The sequence below is a fragment of the Pongo abelii genome, chromosome 11 (genome assembly GCF_028885655.2).
Source record: "Pongo abelii isolate AG06213 chromosome 11, NHGRI_mPonAbe1-v2.0_pri, whole genome shotgun sequence".
Lineage (NCBI taxonomy): Eukaryota > Metazoa > Chordata > Mammalia > Primates > Hominidae > Pongo > Pongo abelii.
In genome coordinates, this window is record NC_071996.2 from 119,387,161 (window position 1) to 119,413,775 (window position 26,615).

The 26,615-nt window shown below is 44.4% G+C and overlaps 1 protein-coding gene across 3 annotated transcripts in view; it reads right to left on the minus strand.

The window, feature by feature from the left end:
- Window positions 1-24,460, minus strand: part of MREG (melanoregulin) — a 69,861-nt gene extending 45,401 nt beyond the window's left edge. For all 3 annotated transcript variants that reach the window (XR_002914119.3, XM_002812826.6, XM_054549808.2), the window contains exons 1-2: window positions 24,360-24,460; window positions 8,090-8,249 (exon numbers count right to left, since the gene is read on the minus strand). Coding sequence is in view for 2 of the 3 variants with exons in the window: in XM_002812826.6 (XP_002812872.3) it covers window positions 8,090-8,249; window positions 24,360-24,454 (255 nt within the window). In the remaining variant the exon portion in view is untranslated. The remainder of the gene's footprint in view (window positions 1-8,089; window positions 8,250-24,359) is intronic.
- Between the last annotated feature and the right edge of the window lie 2,155 nt (window positions 24,461-26,615).

Consider the following 26,615-nt stretch of genomic DNA (forward strand, 5'->3'; position numbering starts at 1 on the left):
TTAGACAGTTGGTGCAGCCCACAGAGGGCAAGCTGAAGCAGGGTGGGGTGCTGCCTCACAGAGAAAAGCAAGGGGTCAGGGAATTCCCTCTCTTAGCCAAGGGAAGCTGTGAGGGATTTTGCTGTGAGGAACGGTGCACTCCAGCCCAGATACTATGCTTTTAACACGGACTTTGCAAACCGCAGACCAGGAGATTCTCTCAGGTGCCTACGCCACCAGGGCCCTGGGTTTCAAGCATAAAACGAGGTGGCCGTTTGGGCAGACACCAAGCTAGCTGCAGGAGTTTTTTTCATACCCCAGTGGCAGTGGAACACCAGTGAGACAGAACCGTTTACTCCCCTGGAAAGGGGCTGAAGCCAAGAAACCAAAGGGGCTGGCTCAGCAGATCCCACTCCCATGGAGCCCAGCAAACTAAGATCCACTGGCTTGAAATTCTCGCTGCCAGCACAGCAGTCTGAAGTTGACCTGGGATGCTCGAGCTTGGTTGGGGGAGGGGCATCCGCCATTACTGAGGCTTGGGTAGGCAGTTTTTCCCTCACAGTGTACACAAAGCCGCTGGGAAGTTTGAACTGGGTGGAGCCACTGCAGTTCAGCAAAGCCACTATAGCCAGACTGCCTCTCTAGATTCCTCCTCTCCGAGCAGAGCATATCTGAAAGAAAGGCAGCAGCCCCAGTCAGGGGCTTATAGATAAAACCCCCATCTCCCTGGGACAGAGCACCTAGGGGAAGGGGTGGCTGTGGGCACAGCTTCAGCAGACTTAAACGTTCCTGCCTGCCGGCTCTGAAGAGAGCAGTGGATCTCCCAGGATGGCCCTCAAGCTCTGCTAAGGGACAGACTACCTCCTCAAGTGGGTCCCTGACCCCTATGCCTCCTGACCAGGAGACACCTCCCAGCAGGGTTCAACAGATACCTCATACAGGAGAGCTCCTGCTGGTATCTGGTGGGTGCCCCTCTTGGACGAAACTTTCAGAGGAAGGAACAGGCAGCAATCTTTGCTGTTCTACAGCCTCCACTGGTGATACCCAGGCAAACAGGGTCTGGAGTGGACCTCCAGCAAACTCCAGCAGACCTGCAGCAGAGAGGCCTGACTGTTAGAAGGAAAACTAACAAACAGAAAGGAATAGCATCAACATGAACAAAAAGAGCATCCACACAGAAACCCTATCCACAGGTCACCAATATCAAAGACCAAAGGTAGATAAATCCACGAAGATGAGGAAAACCAGTGCAAAAAGGCTGGAAAGTCCAAAAACTAGAATGCCTCTTCTCCTCCAAAGGATCACAACTGTTTACCAGCAGGGAACAAAACTGGACAGAGAATGAGTTTGAAAAATTGACAGACATAGACCTCAGAAAGTGGGTAATAACAAACTTTTCCAACCTAAAGGAGCATGTTCTAACCCAATGCAAGGAAGCTAAGAACCTTGAAAACAGGTTAGAGGAATTGCTAACTACAGTAACCAGTTTAGAGAAGAACATAAATGACCTAATGGAGCTGAAAAACACAGCAGGAGAACTTCATGAAGCATTCACAAGTATCAGTAGCCAAATCGATCAAGCAAAAGAAAGGATATCAGAGATTGAAGATCAACTTAATGAAATAAAGCGTGAAGACAAGATTAGAGAAAAAAGAATGAAAAGGAGTAAAGAAAACCTCCAAGAAATATGGGACTATGTGAAAAGACCAAATCTACATTTGATTGGTGTACCTGAAAGTGATGGGGAGAGTGGAACCAAGTTGGAAAACACTCTTCAGGATATTATCCACAAGAACTTCTCCAACTTAGCAAGACAGGCCAACATTCAAATTCAGGAAATACAGAGAACACCACAAAGATACTCCTCGAGAAGAGTAACTCCAAGACACATAATTATAAGATTCACCAAGGTTGAAATGAAGGAAAAGATGTTAAGGGCAGCCAGAGAGAAAGGTCGGGTTACCCACAAAGGGAAGCCTGTCAGACTAACAGCGGATCTCTCTGCAGAAACCCCACAAGCCAGAAGAGAGTGGGGGCCAATATTCAACATTCTTGAAGAAAAGAATTCTCAACCCAGAATTTCATATCCAGCCAAAATAAGCTTCATAAGCAAAAGAGAAATACAATCCTGTACAGACAAGCAAATACTGAGAGATTTTGTCACCACCAGGCCTGCCTTACAAGAGCTCCTGAAGGAAGCACTAAATATGGAAAGGAAAAACCGGTACTAGCCACTGCAAAAACATACCAAATTGTAAAGACCATCGACACTATGAAGAAACTGCATCAACTAACAGGCAAAATAACCAGCTAGCATCATAATGATGGGATCAAATTCACACAAAGCAATATTAACCTTAAATGTAAATAGGTTAAATGCCCCAATTAAAAGATACAGACTGGCAAATTGGATAAAGAGTCAAGACCCCTCAGTGTGCTATATTCAAGAGACCCATCTTACATGCAAAGACACACATCAGCTCAAAATAAAGAGGAATATTTACCAAGCAAATGGAAAGCAAAAAGAGCAGGGATTGCAATCCTTGTCTCTGATAAAATGGACTTTAAGCCAAAAAAGATCAAAAAAGATAAAGAAGGGCATTACATAATGGTAAAGGGATCAACGCAACAAAAAGAGCTAACTATCCTAAATATATGTGTACCCAGTACAGGAGCACCCAGATTCATAAAGCAAGTTCCTAGAGACATACAAAGAGACTTAGATTCCCACACAATAATAGTGGGAGACTTTAACACGCCACTGCCAATACTAGACAGATCAATGAGACAGAAAATTAACAAGGATATACAGGAGTTAAACTCAGCTCTGAAGCAAGCAGACCTAATAGACATGTACAGAACTCTCCAACCCAAATCAACAGAATATACATTCTTCTCAGCACCACATCACACTTATTCTAAAATTGACCATAATTGGAAGTAAAACACTCCTCAGCAAATGCAAAAGAACAGAAATCATAACAGTCTCTCAGAGCACAGTGCAATCAAATTAGAACACAGGATTAAGAAACTCACTGAAAACCGCAAAACTACACGGAAACCGAACAACCTGCTCTTTAATGACTACTGGGTAAATAACAAAATTAAGGCAGAGATAAATAAGTTCTCTGAAACCAATGAAAACAAAGACACAACGTACCAGAATCTCTGGCACTCAGCTAAAGCAGTATTTAGAGGGAAATTTATAGCACTAAATGTGCATAGGAGAAAGCAGGAAAGACCTAAAATTGACACCCTAACATCACAATTAAAAGAACTAGAGAAGCAAGAGCAAACAAATTCAAAAGCTAGCAGAAGACAAGAAATAACTAAGATCAGAGCAGAACTGAAGGAGGTAGAGACACAAAAAACCATTCAAAAAAAAAAAATCAATGAATCCAGGAGCTGGCTTTTTGAAAAGATTAACAAAATAGATAGACAACTAGCAAGACTAATAAAGAAGAAAAGAGAGAAGAATCAAATAGATGCAATAAAAAATGATAAAGGTGAGATCACCACCGATCCCACAGAAATACAAACTACCCATCAGAGAATACTATAAACACCTCTATGCAAATAAACTAGAAAATCTGGAAGAAATGGATAAATTCCTGGACACATACACCCTCCTAAGACTAAACCAGGAAGAATTTGAATCCCTGACTAGACCAATAACAAGTTCTGAAATTGAGGCAGTAATTAATAGCCAACCAAAAAAAGGCCACAACCAGACGGATTCACAGCCGAATTCTACCAGAGGTACAAAGAGAAGCTGGTACCATTCCTTCTGAAACTATTCCAAACAACAGAAAAAGAGGGACTCTGCCCTAACTCATTTTATGAGGCCAGCCTCATCCTGATACCAAAACCTGGCAGAGACACAACAAAAAAAGAAAATTTCAGGCCAATCTCCCTGATGAACATCTATGTGAAAATCCTCAATAAAATACTGGCAAACTGAATCCAGCAACACATCAAAAAGCTTATCCACCACAATCAAGTCAGCTTCATCCCTGGGATGCAAGGCTGGTTCAACATACGCAAATCAATAAATGTAATCCATCACATAAACAGAACCAACGAAAAAAACCACATGATTATCTCAATAGAAGCAGAAAAGGCCTTCAACAAAATTCAACAGCCCTTCATGCTAAAAACTCTCAATAAACTAGGTATTGATGGAACGCATCTCAAAATAATTGATGGAACGTATCTCAAAAGAGCTGTTTATGACAAACCCACAGCCAGTATCACACTGAATGGGCAAAAGCTGGAAGCATTCCCTTTGAAAACTGGCACAAGACAAGGATGCCCTCTCTTACCACTCCTATTCAACATAGTATTGTAAGTTCTGGCCAGGGCAATCAGGCAAGAGAAAGGAATAAAGGTATTCAAATAGGAAGAGAGGAAGTCAAATTGTCTCTGTTTGCAGATGACATAATGGTATATTTAGAAAACCCCATTGTCTCAGCCCAAAATCTCCTTAAGCTGATAAGCAACTTCAGCAAAGTCTCAGGATACAAAATCAATGTGCAAAAATCACAAGCATTCCTGTACACCAATAATAGGCAAACAGAGAAGTAAATCATAAATGAACTCCCATTCACAATTGCTACAAAGAGAATTAAATACCTGGGAATACAACTTACAAGGGATGTGAAGGACCTCTTCAAGAACTACAAACCACTGCTCAAGGAAATAAGAGAGGACACAAACAAATGCAAAAACATTCCATGCTCATGGATAGGAAAAATCAATATCATGAAAATGGCCATACTGCCCAAAGTAATTTATAGATTCAATGCTAACCCCATCAAGCTACCACTGACTTTCTTCACAGAATTAGAAAAAACTACTGTAAATTTCATATGGAACCAAAAAAGAGCCCGTATAGCCAAGACAATCCTAGGCCAAAAGAACAAAGCTGAAGGCATCATGCTATGCTACCTGACTTCAACTATATTACAAGGCTACAGTAACCAAAACAGCATGGTACTAGTACCAAAGCAGATATGCAGACCAATAGAACAGAACAGAGGCCTCAGAAGTAATGCCACACATCTACAACCATCTGATCTTTGACAAACCTGACAAAAACAAGCAATGGGGAAAGGATCTGCTATTTAATAAATGGTGTTGGGAAAACTGGCTAGCCATATGCAGAAAACTGAAACTGGACCCCTTCCTTACACCTTACACAAAAATTAATTCAAGATGGATTAAAGACTTCAACATAAGACTTAAAACCATTAAAACCCTAGGAGAAAACTTAGGCAATACCATTCAGGACATAGGCATGGGCAAAGACTTCATGAATAAAACACCAAAAACAATGGCAACAAAAGCCAAAATTGACAAATGGGATTAAACTAAAGAGCTTCTGCACGGCAAAAGAAATTATCATCAGAGTGAACAGGCAACCTATAGAATGAGAGAAAATTTTTGCAATCTATCTATCTGACAAAGGGCTAATATTCAGAATCTACAAGGAACTTAAATAAATTTATGAGAAAGAAAACAACCCCATCAAAAAGTGAGCAAAGGATATGAACAGACACTTCTCAAAAGAAGACATTTATGCGGCCAACAAACATATGAAAAAAAGCTCATCATCACTGGTCATTAGAGAAATGCAAATCAAAACCACAATGAGATACCATCTCATGCCAGTTAGAATGGCGATCACTAAAAACTCAGAAAACAACAGATGCTGGAGAGATGTGGAGAAATAGAAACAATTTTACACTGTTGGTGGGAGTGTAAATTAGTTCAACCATTGTGGAAGACAGTGTGACGATTCCTCAAGGATCTAGAACCAGAAATACTATTTGACCCAGCAATCCCATTACTGGGTATATACCCAAAGGATTATAAATCATTCTACTATAAAGACACATGCACATGTATGTTTATTGCAACACTGTTCTCAAAAGCAAAGATTTGGAACCAACCCAAATGCCCATCAATGATAGACTGCATAAAGAAAATGTGGCACATATATACCATGGAATACTATGCAGCCATAAAAATGGATGAGTTCATGTCCTTTGCAGGGACATGGATGAAGCTGAAAACCATCATTCTCAGCAAACTAACACAGGAACAGAAAACCAAACACCACATGTTCTCACTCATAAGTGGGAGTTGAAAAAAGAGAACACAGGGACACAGGGAGGGGAACATCACACACCTGGGCCTGTCAGGGGGTAGGGGCCTAGGGGAGGGATAGCATTAGGAGAAATACCTAATGTAGATGACAGGTTGATGGGTGAGCAAACCACCATGGCACGTGTATACCTATGTAACCTGCACATTCTGCACATGTATCCCAGAACTTAAAGTATAATTTTAAAAAAAAGATGGAGAAGAGGGAGAAGGGGAAGAAGGAGAGGAAGAGGAAGAAGAAGAAAAGAAGGAGGGGGAGGAGGAGGAGGAAGCTTCTGGAGGACCCATCACACCAAGCCCAAGGACTAGCACAAAAAAGACACAATGGGCCACTTTAGAAGCTGTGCTTTTCGAGAGGGCTTTGTCATTCATGTTCCTCTTCTGTCTTTTGAAAAGTAAAGATAAGCGGGAAGAAAGGTGGGAGCTCCTCCAGGGAGAGCTGCCAAATTCAGCTCCAAATACCTTTTCCAGCCCCTTTCACATTTGCATGGGGCCCTGGTGAGAGAGAGAGACAGAAAGAGAGAGAGAGAGAGAGAGAGAGAGAGAGACACTATACATTATTTCCGTATTGCTGTTACTGCTTTGGGCAGAGTCAGGGAAGAAAAGGAAGAAAAGAGAAGAACTGACTCTGTTTTCACCAGCAGAAACCTTAACTGGTTAATATAATACAGGAGTGTAAGAATTTGTTCTTTCCACTAAAGAGAAAAGAAGGCCACGCATTCCCAATTATATGCTCAGAAAGGGCAGCCAGGCAGTGCAGTTCTTGGCGGCAGCAGGATTTATGACTTGCCTTCAGCATTGCCCATCACAGAGGGGATTTTGCTGGGGACATGGGCAGCCAGAGGTAGTGGGTGCTCGGTCACTAGTGGGATGCTACACAGCAGCCACTGAAGGAGTCCCAGCCCACCCTTCCCCAGGCCTCAAGAGCAGAGGCAACTGCCAGCCCTTCCCCCACCCTGTGATCCACATCTCTAACCCCTCCAAAGCATGCAAGTCACATCAGAATAAAAGGACCGGGACACATGGCACTTCTAAAAGTTATCACCTCCTGCTAAAATACGTTTTTTTGGGAGAAAAAAAAAGTTACCAGTTACCAAAAATAAAGAAACCTCGATAAGGAAAAGACAAGCTCCATAGCACCTCCACCCACCCCCCGCCACCAACATACACACTAAACCCAACTATAAGTTTCCCTACCCTGCTCAATTCCTCTATACAAAGAAGCATGGAGTGTATATTTAATACAGGTTTCTCCTCAGAGGTAGCTGATGAACACAGAAGTCAGAAAACCTAACTCAAACATGACTTTCCAAAGAAAGGAGAAAAAAAGTATGATCGTCTTTGCGGTTTTTTCTTAACTTACAGAGTTCTCTCCTTTTTAATATTCTAGTGTTCTTAAATCAATCTCTTTGGATTTAGAGTTATTGCGAGGGTTCAAGCCTTATCACAAGAAGTATCTCAAATATATAGTGGATCCACTGCTGTCTGATCAATATGCACAATTTAAGGACCTTTAAACAGGAAAAAAAAAAAACTAATTCAGGCTTCACTAATTCAAAATTAGTGATAATGCAAAGTACCCTTCAAACTTCAGTCTGAATCAAGTAACTGTGGCTTACCAAACAACTGGAAAGATTAGAGATGGACGGTTTAAGCCATTTAAGATGACAAACTATCTTCACACTCTTCAACAGCATTGCCTTGCGTGTAATTTGTGCCATTAAGGTAGGAATTAGAAATGAGCCTTATCTCTATATCAAGCAGGTCAATTAAGACTAGCTATAATTAGCAACCACTGATAATATATGCTGCTAAAATACCTGCCCTTCATTTCAAACATTTCATCCTCCATTCTTTTTGTTATTTCAAGGGGATCTTCTCAGGAATTACTATTTTTTACTATATAGCATCATCTGCACACAGCAAGACATCAAAAGGTGCTCACCTCTGAGTCTTTGGCCTGCTGATTACGAATGACTATCAAATTGTACAGGGTTCTGTCGTCATCTGCCTCTGTGTGGGACACATCATGGGGCATACTCCATAAATTCTTCTCATCATCCCTCACCAGAGTTGTTCCAAATGAAGAATATGGATTGTTATCACTGTTGTATAAAAAAAGGAAAGATTGGGGTTTTATAATATATATAAAACGTTATATATCATATGCATGCAACATACAATATCAATTAAAACTTATACTATGTAATATATAAATATATTGTCAAAAGGGTCTGAATTGTCTTTAATAATTAAGCATAACACAACACAGCAGTGAAAACAAACCAAAAATATAAATAAATCACTTTAAAAAGAACAGAGAACAGATGTACCTGAGCAGAGGTAATTACTACAGTTAAATATGAAATTCAGCACCAAGTACCCCAGAAGCTAAGACAACAAAGGAAACTCAAATCTATTTTTTTTTTTTTTTTTTTGAGACAGAGTCTCGCTTCATCACCCAGCATCACCCAGGCTGGAGTGCAGTGGCACGACCTCAGCTCACTACAGCCTCCACCTCTCAGATTCAAGTGATTCTCCTGCCTCAGCCTACTGAGTAGCTGGGATTACAGGCGCCTGGCACCACACCCAGCTAATTCTTGTATTTTTCATAATACAAGACGGGGTTTTGCCATGTTGGTCAGGCTCGTCTTGAACTCTTGGCCTCAAGTGATCTGTCCACCTCGGCCTCCCAAAGTGCTGGGATTATAGATGTGAGCCACCGTGCCCAGCCAGGAATAGAATTCTTGTGTGATTAAAAGAAGAAAACAATTAACATGAAGGGATGAACGTTTGACTGGCTCTGAGTTCAAGGAAGCATAGTAAACTTGGAGTACAATGATATATAATAGCTATCAAATTCCTTATGCCAGGAAAATTAAGTAATAAACATGCATACCCAAAGACTTTCAATAAACAAAGCAGAATGTTGAGTGAGAATTTCAGTAGTCCCGTTCTGTACATTTGTTTTATGATTTATGCCTTAAAAGGTGGTACCTGGGTGTGGACTTACAGAGAAGATTAGTGACAGAGCATCACATCTGGGGCATGCCTGCACACAGCCCCAGTTAACTTCTGTAACCCCCAGTTGACTTCTGTGGGAAGGACAGGTAGGATCATACAGAAGCTATTCACTTCATCTAGTAATATGTATAAAGCACTGACTACATGCTAATCACAGGGCTCAATAAAATTGTGAGCAAAACAGACATCATCCCTGTCCTTGGACCTCACTAGAATCTAGCATGGGAAACACATTAATGAATGATCACATGACTATAAAATAAAAATTGTGATAAGTGCCATTAAGTGGGAGCTCAGGAGGCCATGAGAACATATGCAAGCTGCTAAGAGAAAATCCTCATGAAAGCAGGCGTCAGGTAGGCGTCATGAAGAAGAGGTGCTGGAGCTTTAAGTGGAAAAACAAGAACAGAGTTGCAGGCAGAGGAAACAGCATCTTTAAAGGCCTGGGGTGGAAGGAAACAGGAAATGTTAAGATGTCTATATGGGATGCTCAGAAGTTGGCACTAAGGAAATCTTGCAACAGGAAGCAAAGTGCCAGTCCCCAGATTGGGGTTCAGCAGCAGGAACCCACCCAGCTTGGGAGGGGCTCCAGCCCTAGAGTGATGAGGTACAGGTCAGACTGCCAATCACAGCCTCAAATTTTGGAAGACAGGGCCGGGCACAGTGGCTCACGCCTGTGATCCCAACACTTTGGGAGGCTGAGGCAGATGGATCACCTGAGGTCAGGAGTTCAAGACCAGCATGGCCAACATGGCAAAACCCCATCTCTACTAAAAATACAAAAATTAGCCAGGTGTGGTGACACATGCCTGTAATCCCAGCTACTCGGGAGGCTGAGGCAGGAAAATCGCTTGAACCGGGGAGGCAGAGGTTGCAGTGAGGTGAGATCACGCCATTGCACTCCAGTCTGGGCAACAAGAGCAAAACTCCATCACACACACACAAAATAATAATAATAATAATAATAATAATAATTATTATTATTATTATTATTATTGGGACAACAACCAGGGCCCACTTACAAAAACTAGGGCAAAAGGTGGGGACAGAATCTTGGAATCAAGGCTAGCAGGAGACCAGCTACCTGAATCAGCATGGGGTTTAGAGACTGAATGTTGAACAGTGCTCCTGAAATCCTTGTGGCTGCAGGTCAGAAGTTTAGGGTCTGGGACTGAACAAAGTACCTGGCCCTACGGGGAAAGGTGCAGACGATAGGAAGTCAGACGCAGCTCAAGCACACTATGCTCAGAACCGTGCTGTTTTTACTGATTAATACCACAAAAGCTAGAACACAGGCAGCCCCACAGCCTGACTCTTCCTAAGAGTGATGAACCAGTGAAAGTGGAGGAAAATGATGCCTTTGGGCCCTGCCCATGTGATCTTTTATGAGCATGTCAAATTCATTCATTGCATTCATTCCATTGTTTGTTTATTCAACAAATGTGGAATAAATGCCTGCTGTATACTGAGTACCGGGCTGGGTGCCATGGGGACGTGAAGATAAATAGGACATTGTCTCTGCCCTTAACATAACTATAATGCAATGAGATCAGTACATTTTTTTAAAAAAAGTATACACAGATTGTTGTAGGAACAAACAGGAAGAAGTGATACGTTATGTATGATGAGAAGGAAGTTCAAGAACTAACCAGACCTGAGGACTGAACAGGCTTCCACCAGGAAGAGAAACAAGGGCAGAGTTATTCCTTGTAGAAGGATCAGCTTAAGCCAAAACAGTATATGGAGGCTTCAGGAGCCCATGAGGTTGGGGAATCAAAGTATTCCTGCATGACTGCAGCACGTGGTGCGCGGAGCAAGGAAAATGGAGGGACATGAAGAAGAAAAGGTAACGTGGGGTCAGACTAAAAGTAGTGCTGGCATCCAAGCTTCATTCTGTGAACAGCAACATTATCAACAGGATTTTGAGCCATGTCAGGTCTGGATTTTAGAGAAATAACTCTGGGTGAAGGAAGAACAAGAAGATGGCTTAGGAGGGTGTCACAATCAACTGTCACATGGGGGTAGGTGTAATTTTCAAGCCATGCTCTTTGAGGTCCTGGTGTCAGGGGGCCTTGGGACCACAGTGGGGCAGGAGTAAAGAAAGAGATGGGCAGGGCTTCTCTGGAAGAGATAGAAAGAAGCCCACGAACCAACCACAACCAGAGCAGCTTCTCCATTCAAATAGTCTTTGTTAGAGCTAGAAGGAAGATTGTTTGAGGTACAGGAAAAATGGGGTTCTACTGCTAAACAAATACATAATTTTGAACATTCTGAAATTATGACTGAGGTAAAAGTAAGCGAGGCTGACAGCGAGGGAAATAGCAGTGAGAGTGGAAATGAGGACCGATTCCAGCAGCATCGGAGAGGGGGTGACAGCAGCCCATAGTGGGAGGCACAGAGGTACCAGCAAAGGTGATGCCTTTAACTGTAACACATGGGGCAGAAGCCAAGGCTGACATTATGAGCCTGCAGGATGTTCAGGGAGATGTCAGGGATCTGGGTTTAGAAGCGAGGACAGGGCAGAGATCTAGATGTGGGGGCAATACACAGCATTTCATGGCATCACAGAAGCAGGTCAGAGAATCAGAAGAACGGTCTTAGGGGATTTGGAGAGGGAAGAGAATAGCTGAGTCAAGAAAGAGAGATCAGGCAGGACAAAGAACAGGAGGACACCAGAGAGTGTCAATAACATGAAAGATGCTGACTCCAATTTCTTTCTGCAGCCAATGATATGCAACCACTGCATAATATATTCAGGGCTTGAGCCAAGGGCTCCTGCATTCCACCCCTCACATTACACAAGCATCTAAGGTAAGAAGGATGGGTGGCATTGGCCCACTTTGCAGATAGGGACAAGAATACTGCAGTGCTTGACTTCTTCTGGGCCAGGCAGCCAGCTGACAGTCCCCGCAACATGAATTCCTGGGTGGGGATTTCAGACATCCAAATGCTGTGACACGGATGCACTCACAGTGAAGCAGCTCAGATAATGACTACCTGTGTGGATGCTCCCTGTACAAACCAGCAGGTTCCCCTGTGGCTTCTCCCCAGGATGCACTCTCCTTGAGTCACCCAGACCTGGCACAGAGCTTCCACCAAGAGCTGCAACCATGGCTTCTAACATCACAATAACTGCATCTCTGGAGCAATGAAACCCTGGTACTTTTCCTGACATCGGTCTTCCATCTTCCCCCAGATGTGTTTCATTTCTATGTCTTGTCTCCTCAACAGGTGGGTCAGTTCCTCTAGGGCAGGGGTTGTACCCAGTATTTCTTCTACATTTCTACATTTCTTCCCCACATCACCTAGCAGGGTCCTAGGACAGAGCAGTTGCCTTAAAAGTACTTGTTGAATGCAACAACTGTGCTGTGATCCCAATCTGCTGAAGGAAATCCCAGACATAATTCATGGTTACCGCCTTTTAAAAATTTCCCTAAAGCAGCAGCTTTAGAAAGGAGCCAGTATGTACCTGAAAAATCAGTAAAAATGACATTAGACCATGAATAATCTAGCCACCTTTTACTTTACTAAGCCACAATTTATTTTCCTATTTTAAAATGACGATCTCAGCTGCCTCCCTGGCCAATTCCCAACCTTCTCACAACCTCTCTCTCTGTCTCTCTATCCCTCCTCTCTCTAGCTGTCTCTGTCTCTCTTTCCTGTCTCTTGCTCTCTCTCACTATCACTTCTTTTCCTCTTTATTTCTCCTCTCCTCTCTCTAGCTGTCTCTGCATCTCTGTCTTTCCTCTCTTTTTCTCGCTTATCACATCCATCCACACACATACATGCATGACTTCAGCCAGCATAAAACACTAGCCTCTCATCCTTAATCTACAAGCCCAAGTAAAGCTCTATAGGAAGGTCAACCCCAGCCTGTTTAGAAGTGCCCATGTCTCTAGAAGGTGAGTGCCTCCTGGGTTCTCACCATATCTAGCCCTGCCCTAATTAGAAGCAGTGTTCCCCTAACAAGCCTCCAACTCTGCCTAGCCACTGATATTCAGGGGATGATGTAAATCAGGAAAGAGAACCAACCGCTGTGCCCCTGGACCGGCTATGCCTCCCAGCAGTGGTATTCTCTGAGAGCTCCTGGGCCCTCCCCAGCAGGATCTGACCTGCTTGTGGCTATGAAGCAGCCTCCTCCACTCTGCCCCACTCCCTCTCCAGACCCAGACCTGGCTCCTGCTTCGTTCTTATTCAGTAATTGCAAGGTTTCTTTGGGGCATAGGAAAGGTGGGGTGCCACTGTTAAATAAATAAAGAACTTTTTTCAAAATACTGGTGAAAATGCGCAGGGGCTGTGAGCTCATTCAGCAGCATCAGAAGCATCTGTGAGAGTTGGCCTGGCTCACCAGATCCTGGGTCCCGTTCTCTGGGCCTGCCCCTTTCAGTCCTGCACAGCCACCAGGTCAAGGTATCAAGCCACATTGTTTTAAAACTTTTAAGCCTTTGGACAGAGAAACTAGAACAGAGAGAAGCCTACAGCAAATGGCCTAAGGAGAAGCAACTTTGGAACCTCTATGTATCCCAGACCATGAAGGGCTCTGGGACCTGTGTCAACAGAATTTAGTGCAAAGGCCCGGGGGTCTGGGCCTGAAAACCCCTGGGAGAACAGATTGGGGGAAACAGACCATAAGTCAGAAGGTTCCCTTTCTCTCCCTTCCCCATATCATGAGTTCTAAAAGGCTCTAAAGAAAGTGAGAGTCGTTTTTCCCCTGGCCACCATCTGCTGATGATAAATATTTTATTAACATCAGGCATTTGAGAGGTGGCTCTGATATTACACACTAAGCTGCTTTTACTCTCAAAAGGTAGGGTAAGATTTCGCCCTTAATCCCACCCAGGGGCTCAAGACCCAATCAATCCAGAGTCTTTTCTTTCAACATGATCTAAAAAAGCGACAAAGGTTTGTAAGTACTAACTTCTGCCTGGGGATATGGCTGCAAAATGCTAGTCAGCATTGAAGCTATTTACCAAGAGTTCCTCAGGATTCCTCACTGCTAACAAGGGCTGCATGTAAAAGACCTTGGAAGGCTCCACAAAATACAGTGCACACAGGCTGGCCTCCAACACCAGCAGTTCCAGTGCCTTTACTGCTCTCCCCACAGGCCATGTGGCAGTGGCCACTAGCTTAAGACTGAAACTCTGAAAACAGCAAAGAAAGAAAATCTCCAGTCAACAGCAACCAACGGTCCAGAAAAACAGGCTGCCAGGTCCACACCCTTGACACTCACAGACTTTTGGTCTGATTTCCTGCTAGGAAGTCGCTGGCCTGCTACCCCGCTGGCTTCAAGACCTTTCCCTTCTTCCCTCTATTGAGACCTCCCTGGGATGGAGCAGGTGAACCAAAGATCTTCTCCCTCTCCATCCTAGCCTTGCTTCCCTCCTCGCTCTCCTTCTTTGTCTTTCCTTCAGTCCCTCCTTTCTCCCTCTCCTCTTTTCTTTCTTTTTTTTTTCTTCTCCCTCTCTCTTCCTCTCCTTTCTTTGTTTCTCTCTCTCCCTGTCCTTCTCTTTCTGTCTCTCTTCTCTCTTTCTCTCCCTCTCCTCCTCTCTTTTTCCTTCTCTCTCATTCTCTCTTTCCTTCTCTCTCTCTTTTCTCTCTTTCTATCTCTCCTCCCTTTGTTCTTTCCAATACTGGCTTTCTCTTACCTAGTTGATCCAGTGTTTAAACATGGCTTATCCCCAAGTTTATTTCTTTTTTTTTTTTAATTTATTTTTTATTTTTTGAAACAGAGTCTTGCTCTGTTGTCCAAGCTGGGGTGCGGTGGGGCGATTGTTCCATTGGTTCCAGCGCTTTCTTCAGCACTCGCCACCTACACTCATGACCTCCTTCAACCCCAGAGATGTGACCTGCCTCAGTGTGAAGGAAGAAAAGCCCTGGGCACCCCTTTCCTGGCATCCCACTCTGATGTGCTCCTACCATTTGGGCTTTCTATTCTCACGCTGAGGCAGAGCGCCGTATGATGCTGCTTCACACATCTGTGACCTGCTTTCAAGGCTTGAAGACGGTCCTGACAGGCACCCTGTGAAGCAAGCATTGTTATGTCATCCAGCTGAGGAAACACGAGGGCTCAGGAAGAAGACCCAGTCCGTGGTGTCTCCTCTGCTTTCATTCATACCTGGTCACTTCATCTAGTGCCATGCCTTTAAACATCATCTACATGAGGAAGATTCCTGAATTGGAATCCCCAGCTCAGTACTCTCTCCCAAATTTCAAATTTCCCGTCTTCGCTGGGATGTCTCACAGACAACACAAGCTCAGTGTGGTCCCGACCAAGCACCCGATCTTCCCGCTAAACCCATCCACAGGCTCCCCACTCAGATGATGGCAACACCACCCTTCCCATTGCTCAGGCCAAGACCCTTGACGGCATCCCCCACTCCCTCATCCCCTATATCCTATCCATCAGAAAATCCTATTGGCTCCACATTCAAAAAATATCCACCTCTACCACTACACCCTGAGCGAAGGCGTCTTATGTTTTGCACAAGAATTTTCTACAGTTGTCTCTTTTACCCAGCTATTTCTTTCTATTCTTAACACAACAGCCAAAGTGATCCTTTTAATATGTAAATCTGATCATGTCATCCTTCAGCTCAAAACCTGCCAGTGGCTAACTCATTTGGCCTAGAGGATAAGCCAAAGTCCTGCAGTGGTCCCCAGGCCTGCAGTGACAGTCCAACAACCCTTCCGTCTTCAGTTCCCTGAATCCATTAGTCAAGTCACACTCTGACCTCAGGGCCCTTGCACTGGCTGATCTCCATCTGCCTAGAATGTTTTTCTCCTGACAGCCACATCCTCTCTCCTCCCTCTCCTTCAAGTCTTTGTTTAAACACCACCTCCTCAACAAGGCCTGCCCTGACCAACCTATTTAAAATTGCAAACATGCTCCCTCCCTTGTTCTACTTTTGTTTCCTACACACTTATTTATGTCCTAGTTTACTTATTATGTTTACTGTTTATTGGGCTCCCCAACACTACCACCACTACCACTAGAACAAAAGCCATGAGGACAGGGATCTGTATCTACTTTGCTCAGTGATGTATCTCAAGTACTTAAAACAGTGCCTGACATGAGAATCACTTGAACCCGGGAGGCGGAGGTTGCAGTGAGCAGAGATAATGCCAATGCACTCCAGCCTAAACGACAGAGTTAGACTCTGCCTCAAAAAAACAAAAAACAAAAAACAAAAAAAAAACCCGTGCCTGGCACATAGTAAATGCTCAATAAATATTTGCTGAACCAATGCACTCTTGTTTCCCAAGTTCACAGGGCTCTAAACTGTAGAGATGACTATGACTCTGTGTCTTCAAGCTCACAGACAAGCTCCTAACATTTTTTTTAGCTGTTTAAATTTATGAAAATTGGCCTTACAGTCTTGTGGGAGGAAGCAGATGATAAGCACATATGTTTACGCCATGTGACATTCAGAACTGTAAAGAAATACATAGTGAGTAAGGGACACAGTGAGGGGTGGGGCACTGTTTTAAGAGAATGGTCAGGGAAGAATGTTCTGATAAAATGACTTTGAGCAGAGATCTAAATAAAGTGAAGCAGTTATCCACACAGAAAATTAGAGAAAGAGTCTTCAAGGCAGGGCAGGCAGAAAGCGCAAAGGCCCTGAGGCAGGGGTGTGGGTGGTATATTTGAGGAGCCAGGGGGAAGCCAGTATGACTGAGGGATGAAGAATTAATTTCACCTTATATGCTGACTTTAAACCATACTTAATAGCCCAAAACTGGAAACCACCCAAAAGTCCACCAAGAGTAGAATAGGGGAACAAAATGGAATACAGTCTAAAGCAATAAGAACCATGAACAAGGCTACACACAACAACATGAGGAATCTCACAAAGCTCCACCAACAAAGTGAGTTCTATGAGAACACACAGTTTGATCCCGTTTATGCAAAGTTTAAAGGCAGGCAAAACAAAAGTACATCTTTAAGGTGCACACATAGGTGGGAAAGCTAAAAGCTAGAAGTCTAGATATGATCAAGGAGGAGAGAAGGGGCTGGCAATAGCTATCTCTTGCCATGGGAGGTGGTTCCAAGAGTATTCACTTTCTAGTTATTCTTTTTTTTTTTTTTTTTTGAGACAGGGTCTAGCTCTGTCACCCAGGCAGGAGTGCAGTGGCACAGTCTTGGCTCACTGCAGCCTCTGCCTCCCAGCTTCAAGTGATTCTTCTTCCTCAGCCTCCAGAGTAGCTGGGATTATAAGTGCCGCCACCACACCAAGCTAATTTTTTTGTATTTTGAGTAGACACAGGGTTTCACCATGTTGGCCAGGCTGGTCTCGAACTCCTGACCTGAAGTGATGCACCTGCCTCGACCTCCCAAAGTGCTGGGATTACAGGCGTGAGCCAACAGTGCCCAGCCTATGGTTATTCTTTCTACTGAACATATTTGTGTATGGTTTTTTGTTTGTAATATCACACATTGGAACACAAGTTTTTAAAAGATTTTTGTAAACAAACAAAAAAAAAACCTAAGTAAGAGCCAATTCAGGACAGTGTCAAACAGTTCAGGGGTTCTTTAGTTGCACACTATGTCACCAAAATTATTTCCTAAAAGGGCACAAAAGAATAGAGTGCATGGTATATAACTGTCACAAAACAAAGATTTATTAACCAGACTAAAATGACTTCAGTTGCTAACAGAATAAACTATTTTACCCAGCATTTAAGCAGAGTTTACTTTTTAAACATAGGTGGTGTAGTGATAAGATCACTTCAAGATTCTAGAGAATAAAAAGTTCCAGGAAACTCTCACATGATGTGTAGGAGAAAGAAACTTCATCTTCTCGGGGAACTTCCAATGGCACTAAGACTGACTAATGCAAGTCACAAAAAGAGAAGAGGGATGCTGTGGCTTTCCGGGGAAGAAAACCTTTAAAAGTCATCCTTTTGAATTTTGGACAGCTGACTTCTTATAAAGAGCTTCCCTCCTACTCGTTGGGCCTAAAGCCCAGTCCCTGGGACACCACTCATGCACCTCTGGCCCTCCCCTATCACTCCTCTGTCTTTCAAAAAGGCAAAAGTGCCAGCCTTGCAATGGGAATCTTCCAGCCAGGGCACTTTCCTTCAGTAAAAACCCTTTGTGCCCCTGCTGGCACTTCCTGTGAATCATTGTCTGGCCCCGGAGCTACCGGCTTTGCAAACTGCAGGTTTCTGCAGGAAGCCACAGATGAGGTGTGCCAGTCTTCCCAATCTGCTTAGAGACTTGGCTCCGGAAAACCCAATAGTATATGGTGGGAAAAAAGTCAGGCCATCTGGGCCCCGGTCTGAGAAATCTCACTGACATAAACGTACTCGTCAACACTTTCTAAAAGCTCTTCCAACGGGGAGAAGACGATTTGGTCAGCTCCAAGGTCATGTGAGTCCACACTGTAAAATGAAAAACTCTACAAATGTAAAAGATTATTATACTTCTAGAGTTGGTGGTGATTCCCTTTTACATGTTGTGAGCCCTCCCTTACCCCCACCCTTCTTTCCCACTGGCACCTGGTTTCCCTAGCCTCGATGCAGGAAAAGGCCCAGTGTGTCTGGATCCCGGGCTATAACAATTCAGGGAAAGATTCAAACCCCTAACACAACTTCTAACACACACCACATAAGCAGCTAGTTCCCTACCTCTCTGCACACCAGAAGGGCTCTGCTCTTTCTATGGCATTGAAATCTACTAGCATATGAATCCCAGTTCGACCACGTGTGCCTCTAAGCAAGTTACTGACGTTCTCTGTGTCTTAGCTTCCTCAATGGCCAAGTGGGGATGGTGGACATAATTACAGCCAATCCTCATTATTTGCAGATTCTGCATTTGCAAATTCGCCCACTCGTCAAAATTTACCTGTAACCCCAAAATCAATACTAGTGATGTTTCCGAGGCCATTCGTGAACATGCCTAGAGTGGCAAAAAATTTAGAGTTGCCTGAGACGCACAGCCCCAGCCGAGGTCAAAAGGCAACACTCAGGCTTCTTGGTTCAGCTCTCAGACTGGAAACAAGCGTCCTTTTTGTGATCACTTAGCAACATTTGATTTATTTATTTATTTATTTATTTATTTATTTATTTATTTATTTTGAGATGGAGTCTCGCTCTGTCACCCAGGCTGGAGAGCAGTGTCTCAATCTTGGCTCACTGCAACCTCCGCCTCCCAGGTTCGAGTGATTCTCCTGCCTCAGCCTCCAGAGTAGCTGGGATTACAGGCATGTGCCACCACGCCCAGCTAATTTTTGTATTTTTAGTAGAGATGGGGTTTCACCACGTTGGCCAGGCTGGTCTCATACTGCTGACCTCAAGTGACCCACCTGTCTTGGTCTCCTGAAGTGCTGGGATTACAGGTGTGAGCCACCGCACCCAACCCCCACTTAGCAGCATTTTTTTTGCATTTTTGTACTTTTAGCTGGCAATTTCACTGTTTAGAATATCTCCCAAAGTGTAGTGCTGAAGTGCTAACATACATGTTGGATAAGCTTCACTCCAACCTGAGATATAGGGTGTTGGCCGTGAGTTCAATGTTGATAGATCAACAATATATATTAAATAAGGTGTCTTTAGGCAGAAACACATAAACCAAAGTTATGTATTGATCGGTTAACAGGGATCTAATCCTGCCATCGGCTCACAGGAACCTAACCCTGTATTTCCCCTAGGAACAATGGTTCAGTATTCACTAATTCAGTGTTCAAGTGACTTTACAGAACCTAACTACCACAGACAACAAGAATCAGCTGTGCTTCACAGGGCTATGGTGGGGATTTCATTAACAGATATAGAAGAAATGGTTTAGTCTGAGTCACGTTGCTTGGGGCAGAGACTGAGTTGAAGAGGAAAGCATCTCTGACGGGGAAGTTCATCTTCCCTGCCCTCATGCTGCTAATCCTGTATAGATTGGGCTTAGTGCTTGTGACAGACTAGGCACTGTTGTAAATGCTTTGTATCTGTGGGCCATTCAGGAAAATTCAGTTTGTTTTGAATTTGGCCCACACCCGAAGGCCCTGATCAATTCCTTTTTAGAATGATCCTTTGTGTGGGCACAAAACAGTCATCTAGAACAAACTGAGATTTTATTTTACTTTTCCCTCCCAGGAATTCAGGCACTGTAGAAAAATAAAACAGTGACGTCTGTCCATTCATTGCCTGCAGAGGGCATCAAGTATGTTATCATGAATGGAAGCTGCAGGTGGGCATCGAGATGAACAAGGAGCAAAACAGATTTGGAAGCTCATTATATGGTCCACTTGGGTGACTTAAGAGAGAGCCACACATAAAATCATAGCTATCGTTGTTCCTTCTTTCCATGTCTTCTTTTGCTGTTGAAAAATCAGACAGAAGTAAGGATGTTTGATTATCAGTTATTAACAGCTAATAGAAATTAGAGAGTAACAATTGTACTTCCCTGAAAAAGTTCAAAGCAACCCTTGTGAAAGATCCCTCGGTGCATGACATTTACACCATAGCCAGCTTCCCTGTGTTCTGATTCAGCATCTCCCAGGCCTCTGATGTCTGTATTAGATCCTACATGGCAGTAGGCTCCATGGTGCCAAAAGACCTGAGTGTCTTTCTCCTTAAAGGTGACTGCAGCTGTGCCTCCAGGAACACAAACATGCTCAGGAGAATCACATGTTCAAGCGATTCGCCTGCCTCAGGCTCCCAAGCAGTTGGGATTACAGGTGCCTGCCACCACACCCGGCTAATTTTTTTATTTTTAATAGAGACGGGGTTCGCCATGTTGGCTAGCCTGGTCTCGAACTCCTGACCTCAGGTGATCTGCCTGCCGCGGCCTCCCAAAGTGCTGGGATTACAGGTGTGACCCACTGCACCTGGCCTCAGGTAGATTTTTATATGGCAAAAGCATGCTCTTATCACTGATGGAAGAAAGCCATGCTACAAAAGTGAAATAATTACCAATGCTTTGGGCTCACACATCTTTCCAAAAGTACTCTGTAATGGGCTGAATAGTTTCCCTCCAAAAGATATGTCCAAGTCCTAATCCCCAGTCGCTATAATTATGACCTTAAATTAAGTCAAGGATCTTGAGATGAAATCATCCTAGGTTTTAGGGCAGACCCTAAATCCAATCACTGGTGTCCTCATAAGAGAAAAGAGAGGGAGATTTGAGACACAGAGGAGAGACACATCAAAGATGAAGGGAGGCAAAGACTGAAGCTGTGAGGCCACAAGCCAAGGAACACTGCGAGCGACCAGAAGCTGGAATCAGTGAAAAATGATTCTCCCCTAGACCCTTTGGAAGGACTGTGGCACTGCCGAAACCTTGATTTCAGACTTTTGGCTTCTAGAACTGTGAAAGAATAGATTTCTCTCTCTCTCTCTCTTTTTTTTTTTTTTTTTTTTTTTTTTGAGGCACAGTCTCGCTCTGTCGCCCAGGCCGGAGTGCAGTGGTGCGATCTCGGCTCACTGCAAGCTCCGCCTCCCGGGTTCACGCCATTCTCCTGCCTCAACCTCCCGAGTAGCTGGGACTACAGGCGCCCGCCACCACACCCGGCTAATTTTTTGTATTTTTAGTAGAGACGGGGTTTCACCGTGTTAGCCAGGACGGTCTTCATCTCCTGACCTTGTGATCCGCCTGCCTCTGCCTCCCAAAGTGCTGGGATTACAGGTGTGAGCCACCGCGCCCAGCAGATTTCTCTTGTTTTAAAAGCCACCACCTTTATGGGAAGTGGTGGTGGCAACCACAGAAAACCAGTGATTACATACTCCAAGTATTTGTTTTAATTAATACGATGAAATTTTGAATCAAAAGTCACTCACTATTTTACAGACAAATGATCAATGATCGGCCGGACGCAGTGGCTCACGCCTGTAATCCCAGCACTTTGGGGAGACCGAGGCAGGCGGATCACCAGGTCAGGAGATCGAGACCATCCTGGATAACATGGTGAAACCCCGTCTCTACTAAAAATACAAAAAATTAGCCCGGCACGGTGGCCGACACCTATAGTCCCAGCTACTCGGGAGGCTGAGGCAGGAGAATGGCGTGAACCCGGGAGGCGGAGCTTGCAGTGAGCCGAGATCATGCCACTGCACTCCAGCCTGGCAACACAGCAAGACTCCGTCTCAAAAAAAAAAAAAAAAATAGTGGTGACTGTTGCTCTACTTTGTGAATATACTAAAAACTACTGAATTGCATACTTCAAAAAATTTTTAAATCAACTAAAAAAAAGTTTTCAGATCCAATCTTCAGATGCCTTGTATAGGGAAGAACCTGCAGGTACCCATATACACACATGCCACTGTTCCACGTATCCATTAATAAGCTGTTCTTCCCAAATATTATTGGAAATGGTGCCAGAATGACACTAAACCACATGAGACCAGTCCACTCATACCCACATGCTCAGAATAACAATGATAATTAATAACTACAATTTATTGAGTATTAACTATGTGTCACACTCTATACTAAGCACTTTATATGTATTATCTCCTTTTATCTCTCATGGCAACCCTTGAAGTATGTACTATTATCATCCCCATTTTACAGATGATGAAATTGAGGCAAAAATAATTTTAATAACTTGTGCCAGGTTACCCAGTTGGGTGAGCAGACTCATTCCAGGCAACCTGATTCACAAGCCCTATGCTACTCCACTCCAATTGACCCTGGGGCTTCTTAAAATCACATGCAAAATTCACTGACTTGTATTCACTGGATAGAAGCCAAGACAGGAGAGGGTCTAGATTTTAAAACAACCAGAACTATTAACTGAAACAGCAGTCCTGGACAGAAAACTGGAAATACTCAAGCCTCTGAGGTTGAAACTAAGCTCAAGTCTGTATTTCATGTTACTAAGAGCCCTGACAAGTTCAGCGTATAACCTAAGCATAAAATTCTAGATTGTAGTTACCCACTACCTATTAGATTAGAGATAGATTATTCCATTTCTCCCTACATACAATAATCTAAAAATCTAAGTGGGAGTGCCATTGACAAAAGCAATCAAAAACACTGTATATTGTGTGTATGACTTTATATATATAATATACATGAGTTACATGTTTATATACATGTGTGCTTACCAAACAGCGAGCAGTAGATGATAATTTCTAAGTCCTACATCCTAGAAGAGGAAGATGGATAAGGGCAAAGTAATCAAAGAAGGTTGCTTGAGAAGGCCTTGAAAATAGCTTTTGGGAAGGAGGAGCAAGGATAAAGGTCACCACTTGAGGGAGGGTTGGAGCGAATGAGTGGATTATTCCCACGGCAGCAAGGAGTGTACACTGTTTAATGCACTGGAAAATCAGAGTGGACAGGCAGGAAGGGGTTATGTAAGATCTCCAAAGTCAAGGGGGTGTTTGGACTTGATAGAGTAAGAAAAGGTAAATCATTCCTTAGAAAAAGTTGTGCAAGCTGTATTACGTGAGTTTCATACTTCAAAAGAAAGAAACCCTGGCTTTAGTATTTGCTTATTCAACCCTGGAATTCCACCTGAAATACTGTTTCCTAATTCCATTTTAAATATTCTGTTTCTGTCATGTCTACCCTATGACCTAGTGCAGCCTCGATTTCAGCAAACTCAAGACAGAAAATCATTGCTTAAAATCACAGCAAAACTAGGCTGCTATGGTCTCTTCACAAAGCCTCTTAGCTTATTGCTAATGAGCATTACATTTCCTCACACTTCATAGCTTAACCTGTAATGAATCAACATCCTAGTGAATAGGCTGCCCCTTGATGAAACATGCATTTTTTTCATGTGAAAAATATTTCCTTATACTCAGTCACTGGAATAGTCTTCGTTGGGTAATAAAATTGAATGAGAAATAGACAACTTTTTTGCTGAGTGGCACAGAAATCCACAGTCGCCCGTTTCATTGTAATATACCGAACAAATACCCAGTCACAGTTGTATTTTATCAGACCCCTATGGAAACTTCTGATCAACTTCTCTCCCTTACTTCCCTGCCCAGGCAGGACGCCCGAATTCTTGGCACTTTGCACAGACATCCAGCTGGGTCTCAGGTGTCTCCGAAGATTTGTGCTTTTCGGCAAAAATCTTACTCAAGGCACAAACCCAAACATCCCATAAGGAACCAAGGGGCTGAGATGGCGCCTCCGCGTGCCCTTCCAGCAAGCCCACCTCCCCAACTCACACAAGCACACAGTGTCCACACTCTCGGCGCCCGGCTGCGGCCCAGGTAAGCCCAGATCCCGGCCCGGGCGGCGCACCCACCTGACTAGGGGCTCCTTCTCAGGCAGGGCGCGCTCCTCCAGGCACTCGCACCGGCAGCAGCAGCACACGGTTCTCAGCCAGTCCCTCAGCCCCATGGAGAGCGAGGGCCCCCACCGGCGCCGGGAGCCTGGGGCCGAGTCGCCGCGGCGAGCGATCGAGGCTGGGGCGCGGCCACCGCGCCGGCGTCCAGGTGCGGGGACAGCGGCAGCCCGGGCGTCGCGGGCTGGTCAGCGCGCATCACGCCGCGGCCGGGGACACGGGTGAGGGCTGCAGGCCGCGCGCCCTCCTCTACTTGCGTTTTGTTTGGGGCGTGAGTTTTCTTGGGGCTTTTTTTCCCCTCTTTTAATTCCCCGAGCGCAATTTGGGGCGCATGCGTCCCCGAGACGCCCCGCTGCCGCCCTCTAAGGGGGAAGCAGGGACTCCAGCCAGTCCTCAAAATCCCAGGGCACCGGAGGTTGGCAGCCGGGCTGGGGGAGGGTGGGGAGGGGAAAGCCCTGGAGCCACAGAGCACGAGGTTAGGCTGAATCTATTTATACCTTTTATTGGCTTCACTGCGCGAGGAAATTAAAGATCCTCCCCCACCCCCGCACGCCTTCAAAGCAGAGTTTTGGGCATGTTTTTGATGTCAGCTCCGCACAGAGTAAAAGTTACCAAAAGAGCATGGATTGATGCATATCGACGTAGGGTTTTTTTTTTAAATAATATATTTACAATGATTTGAAAAATTGTTTTCAAACCTCCTAGTCCTTAAGTAGCCCCTATTTGTGAGGCAACCACTTGTGAGTTTCCAGAGCTATTTATATATAGTTGTATTTATTTGTGCTTGTACAAACTTGTTAATATATGTGCCTGTCCTCCTCCCTTTGACCCAAACAGCGGCATACTCCACACATTTCTGCACCTGGCTTTTTTGACTCAGTGTATCATGGAGACTGTCCCTTGTCAGCGCGTGGATATCCTCCTCTCATTTTAACAGCTGCATGCTAAGCAGTTTTAAGGATGCCCACATGTTACTTACTCAGACCCCTATGGATGGACATATGGGTGGATTCCGGCCTTTCATTATTAATGCTGCAGTGAACATTCTTGAACCAAAGTATTTGAACACATCTGCAAGAATGTCTATTGGATAGGCCGGGCGCGGTGGCTCACGCCTGTAATCCCAGCACTTTGGGAGGCCGACGCGGGCAGATCACGAAGTCAGGAGATTGAGACCATCCTGGCCAACATGGTGAAACCCCGTCTCTACTAAAAATACAAAAATTAGCCGGGCATGGTGGCGGGCGCCTGTAGTCCCAGCTACTCGGGAGGCTGAGGCAGGAGAATTGCTCGAACCCGGGAGGCAGAGGTTGCAGTGAGCCGAGATCACGCCACTGCACTCCAGCCTGGGTGACAGAGGGAGACTCCATCTCAAAAAAAAAATTAAATTAAAAAAATATATCTATTGGATAAATGTTTGGCAGTTGAATTGCTGGGTCATTGGTCAGGTGCCTTTTTAATTTTGATGGATCTTGACAAATTGCTCCCCAAAGAAATAATCCGAATTTACACTCTGACCAGCAACATATGAAAGTATCTACTTCCCTATACCCTCGCCAAATGCAAGGTTCAATCTAAAGTTTTGTCTTTTCCAGTCTGATTTATTCAACAAATATTTACGGAGCATCTCATCTGTTATGTGCTGGGCATTTTCTAAGAGCCGGGAATACAGTAGTGAATGAAACAAATACAAATCTTTACTCTCATGGAGCAAACGTTCTAGTGGGAAGTCAGACAAAGTATTATTCAATATGTTAGGAGTCAATATGTACTATGGAGAAAAATAAGGCGGGGAAGGGAATAAGAAGTGCCAGGGAGAGCGGGGTGTGTGTTTGCGTGTGTGTGCTTGCGTGTGTGTGCGCGCGTGCGTGTGTGCTTGCGTGTGCGTGTGCGCGTGCGTGTGCGTGCGTACGTGTGTGCGTGCGCGCGTGCGTGCGTGCGTGTGCGTGTATGTGTGCGTGTGCGTGTGTGTGTTGGGTGGAGGGGAGTGGTGCCTGCACTTTTAAAGGAGGTGGTCAGGGAAGGCCTCGCTGAGACTGTGACATGTAAGAAAAACTTGAAGGAGGTGAGCAAGCTAGCCATGATATCGCCAGGAAGAGTATTTCAGGCAGAGTGAATATGGGCAAAACCCCAGAGGAGGGAGAATGAACTATGGGGTACCTGTGGGAGAATATGGACTCTAGGGGCTCTAGAGAGAAGCGGGCCAAGGAAGGGGAA